General features: G+C 37.3%; 1 protein-coding gene across 11 annotated transcripts in view; it reads left to right on the forward strand.

Moving 5' to 3' along the window:
- The window catches only part of DCC (DCC netrin 1 receptor), a 1,416,568-nt gene that overhangs the window by 698,866 nt on the left and 696,083 nt on the right, over nt 1–21,619 (forward strand). For all 11 annotated transcript variants that reach the window (XM_055559274.1, XM_055559275.1, XM_055559276.1 and 8 more), the window contains one exon: nt 8,572–8,856. In XM_055559274.1, the coding sequence (XP_055415249.1) occupies nt 8,572–8,856 (285 nt within the window). The remainder of the gene's footprint in view (nt 1–8,571; nt 8,857–21,619) is intronic.

The following is a 21,619-nucleotide window of genomic DNA, read 5'->3' on the forward strand; positions in this document are numbered from 1 at the left end:
TACCTGGAAACATGCTTTTAAGATCTGCCTCTGTTGACCCCAGAGTTAACAAAAGACATGAGCCAAGCTGAATCATGCTTGACTGATTGCGGATCATGAAGTCAAGAGACGGTGGACAGAGCTGTCGGTTACATGGGTGTAGTTCATGTGTGAGAACAGTCTCCAAGCGAAGGTTAGGCAGGCCCTGAAGCCCAACTCTAGATTTGCTAGCCAATCCCATGGAAGACCTTTGTAAACTCATCCCTTCAAAGAGAGCACCCTTTTCAAATTCTTACAAAGGTGCAGTGTTGGCTACCAGAGGCCCTAAGGATGCTATTAACAGGGGTGACTTGGAGAATCCTGAATTGCTCCAATGGATATGAAGGCCAAGAATCTAGCAAGGCAAGCTGATGAAATGATGATAGACCTCTGTTCAAACTGACTCTTGATCACTCATGGATTACAGGAGTTCCCAAAATGACCACTTGATTCCAAGTCTAATGTGCAATCAGTGTTGAACGATCTGGGAAAATACCAGCCCGTTACAGAGTGTTTTATTTATGTATTTAATTTTGGCCATGCTGGGTCTTCATTGCTGCACACAGGCTTCCCCTGGTTGCAGTGAGCAGGGGATGTTCTTTAGTTGCCGTGCATGGGCTTCTCGTTGTTGTGGCTTCTCTTGTTGCCGAGCACAGACAGGCTCCATACTTGTGGCCCATAGGCTTAGTTGCCCCACAGCATGTGGGTTCTTCCCAGACCAGGGATGAAACCTGTGTGCTCTTCATTGAGAGGTGGATTCCTAGCCACTCAAGCCACCAGAGCAGTCCCTAGAGTGTGTATGTTGAATGAACCACATGGGTGATTCCAAGAAAGTCTTACATGATGACATTTCTCCCTAATTTTTTTTTTGCCAAGGAAATGAGTTATTTACGTGCTTCTAATCTTGCAGAGCTGGACAAACTGTCATTTGCCTACAGTTTTCTTTCCCTTTCATACTTCTTCTGTTACATCCTTCTGAGTTCAACTAATCGGCCACATGGATACTTCTTCCCAGACCACACACTGGAGGAGAGTGGCTGGTACCCGCCAGACACACTTCCTAGACTTGATTTGCAAAGCCACATTCCAGCCACCACTTTGCAGCCAGCCACCTAGGAGCCTGTCATTTCACCAGTGAAAATGAAGATGCTAAAACAAAAACTTGGGGAAAAAACTAAAGAAGGGAAATGATAACTCTCAGAGGAACATAGAGAAATATGCTTATAACGTATTCTAAGAATCCTTTGTTGGTCTTTTGGCTGCTGAAAAGCAACCAAATCTGGAAAACCTCTCTTTGAATTATGTCTATTCTCTCCCCCTGGGCTAATTTGAAAATTAAAAGGGGGCAAACAAGGTCTGGCTTTGAAGGGACGTAGCTGTGAGGCTTTAATTTGGAACAAACAAAGCATTGAAGGCAGCACTCCCCTGGCAGTCGTAGGATACGACCACGTTGCTGAATATTTAAAAGCAAGACAGGGTTTGCAACTGCAAGGTCTGCCCCCCGATTGATGTCTGTTTTTATTAAATGAACTTTAATTACTTAATAATTAGTCCTTCTATAGGAGGAGACGGGGATCCTGATAGTCTGCCAAGGAGGCCAGAGAGCAAATCCGAAGCATGTGCCACATTGAGATTAGAATATAAAAGAAGGAATAGGCCCAGTCTGGGGGTGCTGGGGGTGGAGAGGCCTCCTAGGAGGAAGAGGAGAGTCTTGGCATAAACCTGGAATGGAATGTTTCCACTGGAATATTTCCACTTCAGCTTAAAAAGCAGAAGTAGTTTAGGTTTAAGTGGATGAGAGTGCATGTCTAAGCTCTTAAAACTTGGTGACTGTCTGCACTCGTGGAAAGATTTCTCTCCTACTCCATGTGGGGTGTGTGTGTGTGTGTGTGCACGCATGCATGGGTAGAAGGGTGCGGAGAGACTATTGTTCTCATTATTTTAATTCTGAGAGCCTAACACTTTTGATGTCCCTGCAGATTTACCAGCTTTGTATTCATTGCCATGGTGATTTTTTACCTCATTTTTTAGCATCACAAAGGAAAAGCCTAAATGAAAAATGTTTGCTGCTTTGCTATTAACATTTCTACTGCCCAGCTCACAGCCAACAGTTTGGTTGTGCTGAGCTCTTGAAAAAAAAAAAAAATGTATTGGCCAGAGCCTGACTGATGACTGGAGCCACTACCCAGTCTGTCCCAGCTGGGACGGGGCTGGTCCTGAGACCATTGATAAGCTTGTTTCCCAGGACAGTGATTTGAAGGAAGAATGGGGAAATCTCGTTAGAAATATCACTGTTCCACAATTTAAACTTATTGGGCTTAGACAAAATTTTCATGGATGCACTGGACACTTGCCCTCCCCCAGTCTTTTCAAAGGAAGATCTATATGGGTTGACTTTGTATGTTTAATAGCTTCAACCCTTTTTCACTTTCCGTGAAGAAATCTTTTTCTCCCTCTCTTTATGCTCTTCATTCTACATTTCCCAATGTATACGAGTCTGGGATATTTCCCTAATCCATCATGCATATCTTTTCATTCAACATGTACTGATGGATAATGATATGCCATGCACTGGGCTAAGTGTTCAGAGTACAGAATATAATAGAACCAGCTCTACTTATCTGGAATTTACAGATTAGCTGGGAAGATGGCTATTAAATTAATTCCACAGTTAATAAATTATAACTGAAGTGAATGTTGCAAAGGAGGCACATAGGAATAATTCTATCTAGATTTGGGAAAGGGCCCTCTGAGGACATGAGAATTCTGGTACTATGTTGGCACTATTAAATACCAGGTAATTAAGTCTTAGTATACTTAGTAAATGTTCTAGAAAAGAATTGTAGTTATGGCTGTTTATCAGGCCTTGAGCAACATTTAACAAAGTAACCTATATAAATAGATACTTAATGAATCGTTTTAGTGTTAAAATTAGCTGGAGAATTAGGAAGGATCCTTTTAGAAACTGAAATAAACAGGGAACACCCATTTCTCCTTGTTACATTCATAATGGTTATATATCTCTTGCTAACATGTAATGCTTCCTATACAACTGTAATTAGGATAGTTGACATCAGTAAAATTCCTAATGTTGAAGCACAGGCACTTTTATTATTAACAGCTTATAAAATCTGAGTTATCAGTGTCTGTGTTTATCATTCCTTATCATATTGCAAGGAATAAAATGGAGTCACCACATATACGTGCCTGACTTGTCCTTATGTATAAACAGCGTGTTCTTTCCTTATTATGGTTCCTGAACTGTCCCCCTCACTAATAGGTGCTGATCTTTGTTAATACACAGAGGTGCAGGTAATGTGTAAACCTGTCAGTTAGCTGTGATGAGATTTCTCTGACAAGCCTAAAAATTTCTTAGAATCCTGGGCCAGGCTAACCAAGAAGATAGGAACTTTGACTACAATTCATTCTTGCAAACAGCCTTCCCCCAAGGCTAACTGTGAAAGGCTTCCATAGAAACACCAACCATAGGTTCATGTGCTATTTTTAATTGCAAAATTATTCAGGCTGAAGTTTGTAAGAATTCAATCTGGTGCAGAGTGTACTTACTAAAAGGAGTTTACAAGTATTATGCTGATACTTGGGGGTTGAGGAGCCAGGAGGTACTGTTATATAAAAGGAACTCTTTTGCGGACATTTTCACTTAGCTTGGGAAAATAGGATATTTTAAAGAGTATCCTTCAGGACAAAACTTTCTTTAAACAATTGTACATAATGTAAACATTTGAATGAGTTTACTTCCAAAGCCCATCCATAAGGTAGCGACAGTTACTCGAAGAGCTGTTGTGGGAAGTAAAGGAGGTAGTTTATGAAGGAACAGAATAGGATCAATGATAAAACTCAAGTTTCCTGCGTCATTGGTCTGGATCTTATAGTTCTCCAATGAGTCACACTGCGTGAAGGTTGAATTGATGGTTCTTGTAAAATGTAGACCCTGAGGCCAACTTTGAGGGTTTATTTAGGGTTTTCTGTTCTTTGGATTTTTCATTTTGATATTGTTTTGGTATTGTTTCTCCATTTACAGACTAATGTCAAATGGAGGAAAGAAGCAACAATTAAAAAAAAATGATAACAATGCTGTCTATTCTTGGCCAAAAGTGGGACATTCCCAGAGTGAAGAGGGAGGTTCCACTTGGTTTTTAAAATTACCAGAAGCACCATGCCAGAATTCAAACCAGTTGGTTGATACCAAGTCAAAAAGCAGCCTCTAACAGTTAGAGATGATCAATTGCTATTTATGTTGAATTGTCTGTTCTGCTTTCTGGTTTTTTTTTTTTTTTTTTTAAATAAGCCAAGATCTGGCTAAATGATGAACCACAGAAGTGACCCAAGGTAATCTGGCACCCAGGTATATTATTTGTCATCCCAAACTGCCACAGAGTAGGTAAGAAAGTGATAAACCAGCACTCAAATGCAATTAGCAAAATTTGCAGTCTTGCAATAGTCTACATAGACACAGAACCTCAGTAAATATCTATATTTTTTTCTTTCAGTAGACATTTGCTATGCTCTGTGGACTTAAAAACACATATACAAACATGTAAATACTGATAATCCTTTTATTTATACCATCAACTGTCATACTGTCTTTACGTCCTTTAAAAATTAAAGGATTGAGAGATGATTTCCAATAAGTAAGATTAAGGAAAAGAGGGTTTTTTGACTTAGTACTCTAAGAAAGACTACAGTTTTGGTAGGTAGATGTTAGGGGAGAAGGTATACCTCTTTAGAGGAAATATCATGAGAAATACCATCGAGAAGGGGCCAGGTCTAGACCTGGTCAATAGATCTGAGTGTTCTTTTGCAGGAGTTGTGGAAGGTGAGCCTGGAAGGAACACTGTGTGGATTCTTGGGTAACAGGATATTTGTCTAAGACGATACTAGAAAATGGAATTTTAGAGTTTCTTGAGTGAAACCAAAACTTTTGGTGATTTAGAAACACTAATCTTTTGACTATGTTTAGGATGGATTTAGGTGAGCAAAGGGTAGTGATAGGAATACCATTCTTGCTATGATTGTTGTTGTTTAGTTGCTAAGAAATGTCTTGCTCTTTGAAACGCTATGGACTGTAGCCCACCCGGCTTCTCTGTCCAAGGGATTCTCCAGACAAGAATGCTGGAGTGGGTTGCCATTTCCTTCTCCAAGGGATCTTTCCAACCCAGGGATCAAACCTGCATCTCTTGCATTGGCAGGCAAATTCTTTACTACTGACCCACCAGGGAAGCCCCCCATTATGCTTACAATTAGTCAAATGTAATCCAATGAGTTGAACCATGCTTTTTCCATGAAAAGGCTCTTGATGAGCAGGTAACTGTTTTTCATAAGGATATAATTAAAATTATACCTATGTCTTTATATTGAATTAGAGCATTAAATGACTTATGAAAATACTGTATTTCATCCTTATAAATTGCTGTGAGTTTAATGTTTATAACTAGGTGCTTGTACTTGTGCCTTGAAAATATGGTGCTAAGTTGATAGGCTATAACTTCTTTTAATACTGTTGCTGGTTTGTTACACTGCCATGAGATGTGAGTGCGCAAAGTTAGCACAATATCGGGAGCACTAATTCAAGCCATATAGAACCTCGCAAACTTAGAATTGCTTTTTGATATGTGGGGTTTCTTTTGTAGAGACAAAAAGGAAAAGATACAAATCATGTTTATATTTTCTCTCTATGTCAAATAATCCACTATTTGAAGTTTTCAAACATCATTTCATTAAATTTTAAGTTAAAGTTGATCCCCGACCCCCTGTTTATTAAGATCTGAAATCACCATAGAATGCATAGTGAATAAGCATGCGCAATAGTAGCCAATTCCATTAAGCCTAATTATATTCATATACAGTCTCATGCCTCATCTATGCTTCTTCGGGCTAGATGAAGTTTATATAAAGGAATCATCTATTGAGTACAGTTTGAATTACTCTTTCAATTTATGTTTCATTCTAAGTCTAGAACTCTGCAAGTGAAGTTTTTGAATACCACAGACATTCAGATATAAAATACGTGTTTAGAATTTTATCCAGTGTGTGTTAACTTGTACAGGACCATATATATGAATATATAAAAGTATCCAGATATTCTGTCAGCTGATCACAAATGTTTTATTCTTATCTACTTTGTATAAAATGTATAACTCATAGGTGCGGGTAAATTATTCCCAAGCTATATTTCCTTAACTATAAAATAAAATGCTAGGGATGGACACCAAGAAGAACATTATCAAATAAACAAGTCAGAAATGTGTTTGAAAAATATCTTGACCCATGTAACCGTCATGACATCTGGCCACATGTCATTGCAGATTTGCTTAATGTAGTATATATAAACCATTCTCTGTTCAGCTGCATGCTTTAAATCCATATTGAAGCTAATCAGTAGTAGATTAAGCTGCCTTCTTTTGAATGTGCCCGAGATTCTACACTACAAACGGCTTGGAAACTGGACTTGGAACAATGAGGTGGGGCACAAGTTAACTGATTGCTTTTGGTCTTCATTCAGTAGTGGATCCAGCATAGTTAGAGATTAGTTCCAGTTAGCTAAGTAAGGAGAAAATTAAGCATATGGTTGGCTCCCACTGTAGAAACATCTGCACTGCTGAGACAAACTCATAGCTCCACGGATACAGACTCCAGATGAGTAATTTTAGTACCTATGTGTAGGATAAATTTCAATTGATAAATTAACATGTGCATCAAAGTTACTGTTTCCGTGTGGTCTAGAATGAATTGTCCTTGCTAAACGATAATGTCACATCTCCAGGTCTGTAGGTCTGTTTAGGAGTGTGACTATAAAAAGTGGCATACCATCTTTGGCAACCTTTATCTATTCTGAATATAATATTGATGCGATTTCCTTTTTCATGAATTCAGCTATCTTGTGGCTCAAAAGAATAATCTCTGAAAGGGACATGAAATATTACCTTAACCTAGAATATGAGACTTCTCCACAGCATTCCTGATTGTCTCCCACGTTAAATTATGATGTTTTAACTTAGGCTGTTTTGCCTTTGCACTTTTCACCCCAGCAACACTTTTATCAGATTACCTGGAGAGTTAGGTTTGTAAGAATTAATATCAGATCAGATCAGATCAGTCGCTCAGTCGTGTCCGACTCTTTGCGACCCCAAGAATTAATATACCCCCAAATAAAATTAACAGTATTTCACACTGAACACATTAGAATTTGTCATTGACTAAACATTGGTAGAAAGTTTCCTTACAAAATTTAAACCAAGACCTAGGAAATTTTGGCCTAGTTAAAATAAATCTATAAAATAAAAATTACAGTAATATAAATATGAGCAGAAAAACTTGACATGAAACCCAAACTGATGAGTGAATCAAATCTTATTGTGAAATGCACATACAATGAAACCAACCCCAGTAAAAATGTTTTAAAAAGTAGAATATAACTATGATGAATAGAAGATAAATCAAGAAATTAAAATTGTTAATTTGAATTAACTCTAGAAAGTAAAATTGCCAGGATCCATCAGTGGTGACAGAACTCATTCAGATATGTTTGCAATCATAAAGAAATGCTTTCATGGCCAAAGCATCGCTGCTGCTGCTGCTAAGTCACTTCAGTCGTGTCCGACTCTGTGCGACCCCATAGACAGCAGCCCACCAGGCTCCCCCGTCCCTGGGATTCTCCAGGCAAGAACACTGGAGTGGGTTGCCATTTCCTTCTCCAAAGCATCAGAGTCACAAATAATCCATCTATTCACAGAAGGAGGTTCAAGATGGTAGGCTCCAAATATCTTCTACCTTTTTATATACAACAGCATGGTGGAGGAGGCTTCTCTCACCATGCTTTATGCTCAGTAGTGGTCAGTTTTTATTTATTTTTTCTCTTTTCTTTTTTCCCTACCTTTGCTTAATTATCTATGTATCTTTTTACATGTAATTTCAAATGAACATCACAGTAGTTGTATGAGCTGATTTATTGTTATCCCATTTTATAGCCCAAAGAAATGAAACAAGTTACTGGAAGACTCACATGGAATAGGTGGCCCAGACAGGCTAGAAATAAAAAAAAAGAGTCTAATTCCTACATAAACATTTTTTCATTCTGCGACAGCATAACTGATAAATTCTGATGATTATTTATCTTAAGCAGTCAATCTGTGAAAGACTGTTCTCTGTTACTAAAATTGATGGTTAATATGGCCCATCTTTCTTGAAAGTGCTTTTGTTGTTCAGTCACTCAGTCGTGTTCAACTCTTTGCAACCCTGTGGACTGCAGCACGCCACGCTTCCCTGTCCATCACCAACTCCCAGTTTTCTTAAACTCATGTCCACTGAGTCAGTGATGCCATCCAACCATCTCATCCTCTGTTGCCCCCTTTTCCTCCTGCCCTCCATCTTTCCCAGGATCAGGGTCTTTTCCAGTGAGTCAACTCTGTGCATTATGTGACCAAAGTACTTTTATCTTGGTTTTCTATCAAGAATACAGGTGTGGTTATCTTATTTGGGGATGATTGTGACTCATCTGAAAGATTTATTCTTCATTCTTCATGTTTCTCCTAGGACCCCTGAGGTTCCTCTCCCAGACAGAATCTATCACAGCTTTCATGGGCGACACAGTGTTACTCAAGTGTGAAGTCATTGGGGAGCCGATGCCAACAATACACTGGCAGAAAAACCAGCAAGACCTGACTCCCATCCCTGGCGACTCCCGAGTGGTGGTCTTGCCCTCTGGAGCCTTGCAGATCAGTCGACTTCAACCAGGGGACATTGGGATCTATCGATGCTTAGCCCGGAATCCAGCCAGCTCAAGAACAGGAAATGAAGCAGAAGTCAGAATCTTATCAGGTATTGCAGAGTTCTTTATTCTCTTCAAAATTATATTTTCTAGAGTAGTTTGAATAATTTTTCCTTGAACATGTATTTGGAAGTTGTGTTTAAGTTCTGTATTGTTTATTGGGTTTAGTTTTATATTTTCCTTCTTTTCTAACTGAACCATTAGAAAAGGATGTGCCAAAAGCTTTTCTTACCTTTCCATGTCTTGTGGTAGAACTTTCCAGAGAAATGGGTATTTTCATTATGATTGATTTCATTCACTCACTCATTCCATTAATACTTAACAAGTGCTGCTTTGTGCAAAGTCCATTGCTAAACACTTATTATTTTTTTAAACTTTCCTTTGATAATAGTCTAAGAAGTACTAAAAGAGTTACCTTTATCCCTGTTTGCAGAGGATGAAGGTGAGGTTTAGCAAGGTTAAGAGCCTTCCCCAAGGTAATACTGACCATTCATGTGCTCATCCGTATATACACTCATTTCTGAGAAGCATTGCACTAAGTACTAAGGATCCAGAAACGACTAAGACTGACACAGAGCCTGGATTTTTTGAGTTCTGGACATAGAAGTAGCTACAATCCAGTGTGATTGATATGATAAAGAAAGCTGTTTCTCTCCATCTCTTATCTCCCTCTCTCTTCCCCGCAAAACCCTTAGGACTCTGGCCTCGTTTTTCTCTCCTAAATAATCGATGATTGGAATGGACATTTTCTAAGATCCTGTCCAATAGCTGCCACCTTCTTAGGGCTGTGTATTGGGTTGGCCAAAAAGTTTGTTTGGATATTTTGTAACATCCCAAATGAACTTTCTGGCCAGCCCAGTAATATCTACTTTCTCATTTAATTTTATTTCTAGGATTTGCTTAGACTCATTTGTGAGACTCACAAAAAAAGCAACACTTAAGTAATTGTGACAGACTCGCTGTCAAAGCACTGACTTTGGCTCTGTCTCAACATCCTGGGTGTAATTATTACAAGTCACTTAGCTAAGTAGAGGGTAACATCCATATGTCATTCCAAATGCAAACTGGTAATTCGATTGAAAGTTTCCAAGACTTTAGTAAGGATGTCTCTAAAACCTCTTCTAAGTCTTTTGTGGACTCTGTCACAGAGATACTGATTAGTTGTGTCAATAACCATCAGTGACACTGTGTTCTTCCATTCTCTGGGCAGCGACAGATGCAAATGTAGTGTTTATTCCCAGCACGTGCATGCATTTATTTAGGCAGCCATTAGATACACAAAAATTTTAAATATTTATATTCACATAGCCTAAATAATGTATCTCGGTCAATCAGATGAGAAACCCAGGTAAGCCACGTGGAAAATTGGCAAGAATATGTTTGATTATCTTAATATGACCCAAAAGTCTGTTTTCTAGTGGCATTAAGGGATAAAGTTGGACTAATTAAATATTAAATCTGAAAGGGAAACTTTTGAAAGACATAGAGACATAATCATCAAATTGCCATTTACATTTATTTGTTCACCTTGTGAAACACATTTGCATTGTAATCCATGGGGATTTATTTAAAACCAAATTTCGTATTGTTATCCAGCTAAAGTCAAGAATACATAAGTGTACTTTGGAGGTGTACAGGTATTTCTTACCTGGATAAGAACTACTATTTTAAAAAAATATTACATCTAATGAGTATATTTCTGCAAGTTTTATGAATTCAAATAAAAATTCCACAAAGGAGTTATGAGCTGAGGTACCAAACAGACCCATGCTATTAGCATACTTGATTAAGCCTGTCTTCTATACTATTGATCCCATAAAGAATCTGTTGAAGGGCCACATTTGTCCCATTTATCCCCAAGATTGCAAGTTGGTTTAGAGGTCAAAACTATTGCAAGTACAAAATTGAGTGAGAGAATGAATAAAAGGATGAAGCTCAATTTCAGCTTCTTTTAGTTGCCATTGTGATTTTTCTCATTTTTAAAATGATGCCAATGCTTTCTGAATCCATTTCTACTTTCTAGAAGTTCCAATTTGAGGAAGTCATAATTGCATAGATATATTGTCCATTCTCTATACGAATGCACATTTAATAGGGTAACATAAACTCAGTTAAAATAGAAGCCCATTGTTTTAGTAACATGACATAGAAGCATTAATTAACCCGTATTGTTACCACTCTTTAAAAGATAAATTTTTCAACAGTCATTTAAATATTATGTTGATGAATGAATACATCTATTTATGATTTAGTTTTAAATATAAATGCTAATTTGAAGTTTTGCAGCTTGATTCAACACTTGGTTTTTTACCACAACTCAGAGTATTTTCATTTTATGATGTGTATGAAGAGTTATCCATTTCTAAAAAGCATATAATTTGATATTCTTATTCAAATTTATTAGAATACATTTCTGGTTGTCACTTCTATGTATCAGGTATCTAATATCATCAAGTAACTAAGATTCATAAGATTCATATTTTAAGAATTAATGAATTGTCTTGAAATAATGTGTTTCAGCAAGCAGTTGAAGTTTATTCACTACACAAATAACTTTGTTCAATAAACTTGTGAGTGAATCTTATGTACTTGCCATCACACAGGTCGCTAGGGATACAAAGTTGAAAGACAATGCCCCAAAAAGTATCGTCTAGTGGGAGAATCAGACAAAGCAAGTAGACAGTGTTTTGGAAGAAGAAATAGAGTGCCATTGAGTTATGTGCCTGTCTTGAAGAAAAAGCAGTAGGTAGGCAAAGAGAAGATTACCCCAGGAGGATCAGCAAAACCGAGAGGAGAGAGAGAAGCTTTTCCATGAGGAACTGCCTTCATTCGGTTTAACTGGGCTGTGAGGCACAGGAAGTGTTGGTGGAAACGCTGGAAGCAGGGTGATAAACCGCAGGAAGAAGGATGTGGTAGAATGTACAGCATTAATTCTGGAGAGAATTGATCAAAGCTGCTCATAAAATGATATCAGAAGGGGTTGAGAAGAGCAGCTGGACAGGGGGATATTAATGACAGGTCTCGGAGACTTACCGGATGTAACTTAAGAGTGGGGTATGGCATCATTCGGAGAAGGCAATGGCACCCCACTCCAGTACTCTTGCCTGGAAAATCCCTTGGATGGAGGAGCCTGGTAGGCTGCAGTCCATGGGGTCGCTAAGAGTCGGACACGACTGAGCGACTTCACTTTCACTTTTCACTTTCCTGCATTGGAGAAGGAAATGGCAACCCACTCCAGTGTTCTTGCCTGGAGAATCCCAGGGACGGCGGAGCCTGGTGGGCTGCCGTCTATGGGGTCACACAGAGTCGGACATGACTGAAGCGACTTAGCAGCAGCAGCAGCAGCAGCAGCAGCATGGCATCATTCTCAGTTGAAGCTAGGTAGCAGCACTTTTCCTGATATTAGGGGCAAGGTATTGGTGTTACTGTGGCTCAAATCAGATTACAGAGTTTAAAAAGAAAATTTCCCGTAACATTGTATATTTTCATGGTTCAATGAGTAATTATTTCTTTCATTTAAAGAGAGAAAAAGTAACTCATTTAATCTGTCGATTAATGTTTTAAGACAAAAATAAAATTAAGAGGAATTGTACATTTTTAACAGTGAGTTTTGTTAAAGAATTTTTTTTTTTGGAAATATTTATAACAAAACACTAAGGAAGAGTTGAAATGGCTTAACATGTCTCATTGTCTATGATGGTGAACACAGGAGAGACTGAAGCAGCCATAATGATTGTCAAGTTCATTTCATTCAGATTTCATCATGTCTGAGTGCCAAACAGTAGATTGAATTGCTGAATTATAAATCTGCTTTGGGCACTAGGTTGACTAAAATAACTGGCCTCTACACTGGAACTCTGATTTCAGTTTTCTTAATGACCTAATTGAATTGATCAATTGGTTATTCAGTCTGTTGTTCATTCATTTAACTATAATTAGATGACTCTAGGTCCCGTATAGACTTGACCTAAATATCTGTATAATTAGAGACATTGGCTTTTAATGGAATAAATTGGACTAAAATGTACTTTGAGTGATTTTTCTCTATAATATTTATTTTTATTGGAATAAATTTTCATACAAACCATTCCAAAAGGCATATTACTTATAAGGAAAACCATGCTTAGGGGGGTTTAAAAGAGTTTCAGAATTTGTTCATCAAGAAAAATTTATTAACTGATAGGTGCATTAAACTTTGTAGTTTGATTAAACGTTACCTATATTTCAAAGTTGTTTACACTTTGCTACCATTTAGCTGTATAATTTCTACAAAAGAATGGTCTGTAGAGGAAATAAAAGAAGACATGTTCTTTGTTTTGAGATTTATGATTGAACCAGTTAATTCATGTAGCCATATGACTAACATAACACAAGGAATGGTAAATTCAGGTAAACCTCTCTAGTTTCAAATCAATACAGACAAGGAATACATCAGTTCTAGGTGGAAAATTTGCAGGATCTTTATAGAGATGATTACTGTTCTAGATCATCAGGAAGTAACCCTTTGTAGAATGATAATAGCAGATGATAAATCTGGAGTTAGAAGCTTATGAAGAACCTTGAATCCCATGTCTAGGAAGTTAGACTTGGTACTATTCACTTTGTTGGTGATTGGGAATGCTCAAAGATTCTTTTTTTTTTTTTTAATTTTATTTTATTTTTAAACTTTACATAATTGTATTAGTTTTGCCAAATTTTGAGGAATGAATTTCAAGGCAGAAACACGCACTCAGGAAAACAAACACGAAAGTGAAGAACACATAACATTAATGTATTACCTGATAATTTGGGATCATACTTAATGTTTTTTCCTGTGTTGAAGGATTTTCCCATTGTTTGCTCTCTTTTTTTAGGCTACCTTTGAATAAAACTATTCCCTAAGCCATGGTATAAATAGGGTAAAACAATTTCTTATGCTTCTCTTTTATATGTGCTTAAAAAAAGCAATGTTCTATGCAGCCCTGTTTACTATAGCTAGGACATGGAAGCAACCTAGATGTCCATGGGCAGACGAATGGATAAGAAAGTCATGGTACATATACACAATGGAGTATTATTCAGCTATTAAAAAGAACACATTTGAATCAGTTCTAATGAGGTGGATGAAATCAGAGCCTATGATACAGAGTGAAGTAAGTCAGAAAGAAAAACACTAATATAATATATTAATGCATATATATATATATATATATAATTTAGAAAGATGGTAATATCTTTAGACATTAGTGTCTTTAGAAAGACTCTATACACGAGACAGCAAAAGAGACAGATATAAAGAACAGACTTTTGAGCTCTTGGGAGAAGGCAAGGTTGGGATGACTTGAGAGAATAGCATTGAAACATGTATATTACCATATGTCAGATAGATCAGCTGTCCAAGTTTGATGCATGAAACAGGGTGCTCAGGGCTGGTGCACTGGGACAACCCAGAGGGATGAGATGGGGAGGGAGGTAGGAAGGGGGTTCAGGATGGGGAACACAGGTACACCCATGGCTGATTCATGTCAATAGGCAAAAACCACCACAATATTGTAAAGTAATTAGTCTCCAATTAAATAAATTTAAAAAGAGAGCAAAATAGAAGACCATATTATTTTTTAATTGTGTGACCTTTGTGTTTCCTAACTATTATACCAGATATAATCCAGATTATATGAAGGGCTTAGCATATGGGATATCATATATATTTCAGTGGATTAGGTTCACATTGAATTACTACTGATTAATCAATGAATATTTAAAATTCCCAGTTTGAACTATTATTATAATAAAAGTTGTAAAACAAGCAGGGAACCTGACATGAAAGTACAAGCCTCTGTCTCCCCACTTGCTGGCTGTGCAATTAGAGCAAATTGCTTAATCTAAATCTACATTTATTAACCTTCCTAAATGCAGAAAGTAACATCATACATTTCACAGGGTGGTTATGAAGCTTCAATTTTATTGACCAAGTGCAATGCCTGGAATTACCAAACCCTTAGTAACTATCATTACTTTGGCATCCTAGAAATTCCAACTTTAAAGATTTTGGTTCTCATGTCAAGATTATCTTTCTGACAATAATTTACTTGACTGATTCTGGATATCTGAACATTCATTTACCTACTGGTAGTTAATTGCACATGGTTTGTGCTACTTATCCACAGTAGTCTCTTTCTGCATTTCCTTTACACATCTATTAGAAGTCAGAGTATCCCATACCTATTTCCTCTCTAGTAACTCATTGATATCTGATTTGAATCCTTACCTGTCCATCAACATAATTTCTCAGGCTATATGAGATATCACAAAAGGCACTGACTTAGCAGAAAGGTTTTGCAGATGGATAAGACTTCTTAGTTTGTGTTCTTTATTAGTTATTACCAATTAGTTCAATCCTCTAAAATTCTTATTTTCTTTATCTGTTAAGAGGTTGCAGTAGATCAGCCTTTCCAAATCTTCTTAGTACCAGGAATCATTTTTATTATTATATGCACATTCATCCCCAACTCTGCCTTAATGATTGTAATGTTTAAGAGTAGAAATTTTCTAGACAAATTCTAATGATTAAAAACTTTAAAGCCAATGCTAAAACATAACAAGTACAGGCCAAAAAACGATCTCATAAAATAGGATATTGTTCTACTAGACTGACTTTAAAAGCAAGTTTTAAGTCAGTTTATTTTTGCATAGAAACCTGACCGAAAGAAAATCTGATACTTTTTATTGTGTACTGCCCATTTAGTGAATAAAGTTTATGACATGATTTGCCTCCAACCCCAGATGATAACTTTATCCTGCCCTTTTGGAGAGCCTGAATTGAGAAGAGCACAGAAACCAGTGGACAATCATGTTCTATTATATGAGTTAGTTATTCATATATTAGTTATTAGATCTTGAAACCAATGCAGGATAACGAAGATAACCAGTGTTTCACAGAGTTGATGAAATCCCATTCAGATGCAAGAAAGTCTCAAATATTTGTAAGTTGAAGCTGACGTACTATTGGATATGTAAGACCATGAGTAGATAATATCCATTTGGTTTTTGAATTTGTTAATAAGTACCTGGGGTAATCAACAAGGTCCAAGTTGAAAGTACTTGGAATACTGGCGGGGTGGAGGGGGGCGGTCTATGACATTTTATTGCTGTTTCATACTAATGTCACTAGTGATCTTTTCTTCACAAAATCCACTAGTTTTTCTGTGTTTATTGATTATGTATTCTAATCTTAACTTTCATTCCCTGAAAGGTTATTGTTTCACATAAGGTTAAAAGCAAAAACGATGTGCTTGAGAGTGTTTGAATACTCATTTCTTGAGAAGGAGAGAGCTTGTCTTTTCCTAAGGGTCTACTGGGCTGGCATATGGTCAGCTCTGCATTTAGTAGGAATATGACACTTAGCAGCTCTGGATCAGGTAGTCTTCCCTAACTCATACATAAACAAGAGGCTTTCTCTAAGGATGTTTGGAAGCAAAACATAGCCTCTAAGTACAGACGTCACAAAAAATTAACAAAACTGGTAGCCTGTCTTCTTCAGTACTATTAGAAAGACATTCTTTAGTTAAGAGTATAACTTTGCTGATTGAACATTGGCCAAATAGGAAATATTTCAAATACTTTTGGTTGGTTCTTTATAAGGAAAAAAAAAGTTAGAATAACAAATTACTTTTCTGCAAAGTTTTAAGTGCTGCATTATGCATTTATATAAATTATGAAGATTTCTGGGTTCCCTAAACTAACTTTGACACATCATAATGGCAACATTTGTTTTCTGCGATTCTACTGTCAGCTGTAAAATTAAAAAAAAAATCATTCTATAAAAGAAAAATCACTTCCTTCAGATCTGCTATAAAATGAAACTGATAGACTCAGATTTTGCCTGTGAGACAGAAGGGCTATATCCACATGCCAACGACAAGAATAGACATTCCCTCTCTTCTTCCAAGCTCTAACTACAAATAGAAATATGTGTGTGTACATGGAGAAGAAAAGAGGAAATATGAACAGATGTAAGAGTATTTACAGAGAGAGGATGCCATTTTTAGTAATGAATTGGTGTATAAATGAGGAAGGAAACTAACAGAATCCTAGAGCTTCTAAGAAATGGCTCCCTTTTTCCTCTGTTCAAAGCTCCTTGGCTTTCTGCCTGATGGAGTTGTTGTTTTTTCTTTTATGGGGGGTGCTCCAAGATTGGAGTCTCTGTTTCCCCCAGTCCTGTGGGAATCTTGTAATCAAATCCAGATGGGCTTCAGGGTCATTTTCCCTGAAGATTCCCAGGCCCTTTGTCAGGTCCTCAGATTGGGAAGCCTGATGTGGGGTTCCAAACCTTCACAGCAGTGGGAGAACTTTTTTGGTCTTATTGTTCTTGAGTTTGTGGGTCACTCACCTGACGGGTATGGGGTTTGATTTTGTCGTGAGTGTGCTTTTCCTGCCATCTTGCTGCAGCTGCTTCTTGGCCTTTGGACTTGGGATATCTTTTATGGTGGTTTCCATCATTCTCCTGCAGTTGGTTGTTCAACGACTAGTTGTGATTTTGGTGCTGTCGCAGGAGGAGATGAGTGCACACCTTTCTACTCCACCATCTTGAACCAGAAGCTGATTTTTTTTTTTTTTTAATAAATTAGTTTTGATTCCTGTGATCCATGTGAATTAGGCTGATTTTTAATAAAAGACGTGCTAAATACAGAGTTCAGTTCAGTTCAGTCGCTCAGTCCTGTCTGACTCTTTGCGACCCCATGAATTGCAGCACGCCAGGCCTCCCTGTCCATCACCAACTCCCGGAGTTCACTCAGACTCATGTCCATCGAGTCGGTGATGCCATCCAGCCATCTGATCCTCTGTCGTCCCCTTCTCCTCCTGCCCCCAATCCCTCCCAGCATCAGGGTCTTTTCCCATAAGTCAACTCTTCGCATGAGGTGGCCAAAGTACTGGAGTTTCAGCTTCAGCATCATTCCCTCCAAAGAAATCCCAGGGCTGATCTCCTTCAGAATGGACTGGTTGGATCTCCTTGCAGTCCAAGGGACTCTCAAGAGTCTTCTTCAACACCACAGTTCAAAAGCATCAATTCTTTGGCGCTCAGCCTTCTTCACAGTCCAACTCTCACATCCATACATGACCACAGGAAAAACCATAGAGAGGTAGGAGGAGTTTAATGGACTTTTTGGCTCAAACCACTTGCCACATGGCTTGGTGGTAAAGAATCCACCTGCCAATGCAGGAGACACAGGTTCAATCCCTGGGTCAGGAAGATCCCCTGGAGGAGGGCATGGCAACCCACTCCAGTACTCTTGCCTGGAAGATCCCATGGACAGAGGAGTCTGGCAGGCTACAGTGCATGAGGTTGCGAAGAGTTGGAGCTGACTGAGTGATCACAAATGCACACACATTTTAGGGCACTTACTTACGTTTGAAAACACATAGTGGCTGCTGAATTTCCTGAAACAGAACTATTTGGGGGATGGCTAAGGAGCCAGCAGGTGGACAGTAAGTGAGCTTGAAACTGAGGATATAGACACAGGAAACTAGCTCTGTGAAGTTAAATCAATTTGTAACTCTTATGCCTGGGAAGAAATCAAAGCGAATATCCTATGATAGCCTGCAGTGCCCTTTTATTTCCAGCTGGAAAAGTGTTTTACTTTCCAGTGAAGCAAGAATTTAATAAGGAAAACAAGAGTATACAATGGTGGGAGGGGGGAGGTTTTACATTCAGAAAGCATAACAATTAAAAGCAAGGAGTAGTAATTCTGAGGAAGACAGTCATTAAGTTGTAAAAGCCGGGTTTTTTTTTTCTTGCTGACAGATATCAACAGTCCATCATTAATTTTCTCTGTGCCTCAGTTATTGTTTAGATTCTGCCATGTAAGCTTAGTGTCAATATTCCTAAAGAGTAGTTTAGGAAAATGGCCTCATTATGAAAAATAAATAAATCATTGTCATTATAGGGTAAGGATGCTTTCCAGTTTGCCCTGGGTAGTGTTGGTCATACCCGATGTCCTATAATAATTATAGAGTCACCTTTCATTCTGAAACATATCCCAGGTTGCATAATTTATATATTCAACCTGGTCATGGATCATGAAGGAACACAAAATTATGTGACCCCAAGGCATTTGGGAAAACCTGTGAATGATGAGAGTCAAACCTAGCTTCTAGCTTGCCAAACAGATTCAATAAATTTGGCCAATATAAAGGCTAATAGAAGCCTGTGTAAAAACCTATTTTGTTTTGGGAAATACTTTAAATGGGAAATACTCTCTTCACTTTCACTAGCGCACTTTCTCTGTGTCTCTTTAGGGCATGTGCTCTGAAAATGGTTGAGTTCTTCTTTCTGAATATGTGAAGTGTAAGTTAAATATGTCAGGTTATATGTTTCAAGATGCTTTTTGACTTACAATAGCAAGTTAGCAGTGATAGGAGATTCTTAAGTTTTGCATTCTTCCCTAACTGATGGTTGATGATGGATGGGGAAGAAGGGGAGGAGGAAAGGGGTATATTTAACTTATTCCTACTTCTACTTGAAAGGTGCAAAATTATCCCCATGTTGAAAGGAAATGGGCTTCTGGAACATCTAAGAAAACTGGGTGATTTATTCGGACTGTAGCTTTGTCAGTTCTTCAAAGTATGGTCTGTGAATCCCTGGCGTTTCTCAAGATGGGGTTAGAAGATCTTTAAGGTCTAACCTTTTTTAATAATAATCCTAATATGTTTGGGTTTTTTTTTTTATTTTAGTGACTGAGAATGTCTTTGAAGTAGTAAAAATTATGAATTTTATTAATTTTTAATTCTTAAATGCATGCCTTTTTAATATTCTGGATGTCAAGATGGGAAATGTACTCAAGATTATCAAAGTACACAGTTTTCTTTGAGGAGTAAACACTTACGTGATCATTTGAGATTCAAGATGAATTAGCTACTTCTTTTTTTTTTTTCAGAACATCATTTTTACTTGAAAGGACAATCAACAGGAAAACTGTAGCTATTCAGATTTGAGTACTAGTTAGACATTTTCTCAAAAATGAGCGAAGTGAGTCAGTCAGTGCGAGGAAAACAGCATTTGCTGCCAACTATGAAATTCAAGCTTTTAGGTTAAAATTAGAAATTTGGAAATCTTGTATCTGCCACTGGGATCTTGACAGCTTTGCAACGTTAAAAGACCTTTCTAATGGGATTGGTTGTGATAGTAACAAATGAGATTTTGTGATACTGTATAATGAAATGTGTCAACATTTGGAAGATCTGTCTAATTCATTGTACCATTCCAAATGACCATTGATTGATGTGACAGAATCAAGCATGGGCAAAAATATGTTCAAAATGCAAGGTAGACTGATGGATTTTTATATAACATAGCACAGAATGTTTATTGATACGATGTCAGATTTCACATTACAACTTTCAGGAAACTATTGAGTTTTTTTGCCGTCTTAAAGGATAAAATCTGCAGTTCTCTGAAAAGGCTGTTAAAAATACACCTCCCTCTTCCAACTACACATCTATTTGAGGTCATATTATTGGCATGTAATTCAGCCAAATCTACATATCAAAACAAAGTAAATGCAGAAAGTAACAGAATAATCTAGTCATTTTCCTTTAAGCCACTCATTATACATGTACAGAAATATAAAGTACTACCACTCTTCTCAATTTTACTTTAGAGAGGTGTTTTTTTTTTTGTTTTTTGTTTTTAAATATACTGCTTCTGGTGAGATTTGAATAAATAGTTAACAAATAAATATTTTCATCTGTTTTGATTTTTAGTATTGTAACTGTTTAGAGCTATAACCTCTGTACACAGAAGCTCTTTGGTTGCCTCCATAATTTGTAAGAATGCAAATGGTTTCCTGGGACCAGAGAGTTTGAGATCCATTGTTTACATTATTATTCATTTTCCTGATGATTGTATCTACAGTCCTCTCTAACTCAGATACTAGGTTAAGACACAGTAGGCCAGTTTTTTCTTTTTAGAAAGTTATAAAGAAAGGAAGGAAGGAAGGGAGGAGGAAGGAAAAAAGGAAGAAAGGCCTAAGTAAAAGCAGCATGTTGCCATACGATGTTTCTACAATTTAATGCAATCTCTGTGTGTCAAAGATCTGTATCACTGTAATGACTGTTCTCTTTTTATTTCTGTGCCACCCTGTTGGTCTCTGAGGAGGATTAGCTGCACCTCCACCAGCATGACAATGAGATCAGATCAGAGAATCAGGCTAACATTTGCCTCCCAACAGGAAAAAGATAAACTGGATTTTAGTTCAGGCAAATTGTGACTGCTTACAATCCATTTAGAAAACACAGTTGTGACATGTGTGCACTCACTTCCATGGGTATCATATGCAAAAGGTCTGCTTTTGAATTTTTTAATATAAAAATTTACATTAGGAGAAAAATCAGTGTTTTTTTCTGATTTGATTGAAAGCTATTGTGAAATATGTTTTCTCGAATTCACCCTTGCATTTCCTTCCTATTCTTAAATTTAAAACATATTATACGTACATGAAATTACGTGAAACATATGTCAGTTTGAAGAGTAAAAACAGAATGATCATTTGTGTACATATCACCAATTTATGAGATAGAATGTTCCAGACTGGTATTATATGCCATTTCCTTGTGAAATCATGTTTTTTTAATCTACTAGATTTTTTTCATATTCCATTAGCTGAATAACTCCATTTGGGTCTGAATAATCTATACCCATGTAGCAAGGACAAAAATAATTTTATGAATAATTACTAATTCCATCATAGCTCAATTAAAATCTATTTAGTCAACAAAAGTCATGACCTAGAATTTTAAGTTCACTCTGCTCAGGGCTTTCTCATCTATATCATTATT

This window comes from Bubalus kerabau, chromosome 21 (genome assembly GCF_029407905.1).
Source record: "Bubalus kerabau isolate K-KA32 ecotype Philippines breed swamp buffalo chromosome 21, PCC_UOA_SB_1v2, whole genome shotgun sequence".
Lineage (NCBI taxonomy): Eukaryota > Metazoa > Chordata > Mammalia > Artiodactyla > Bovidae > Bubalus > Bubalus kerabau.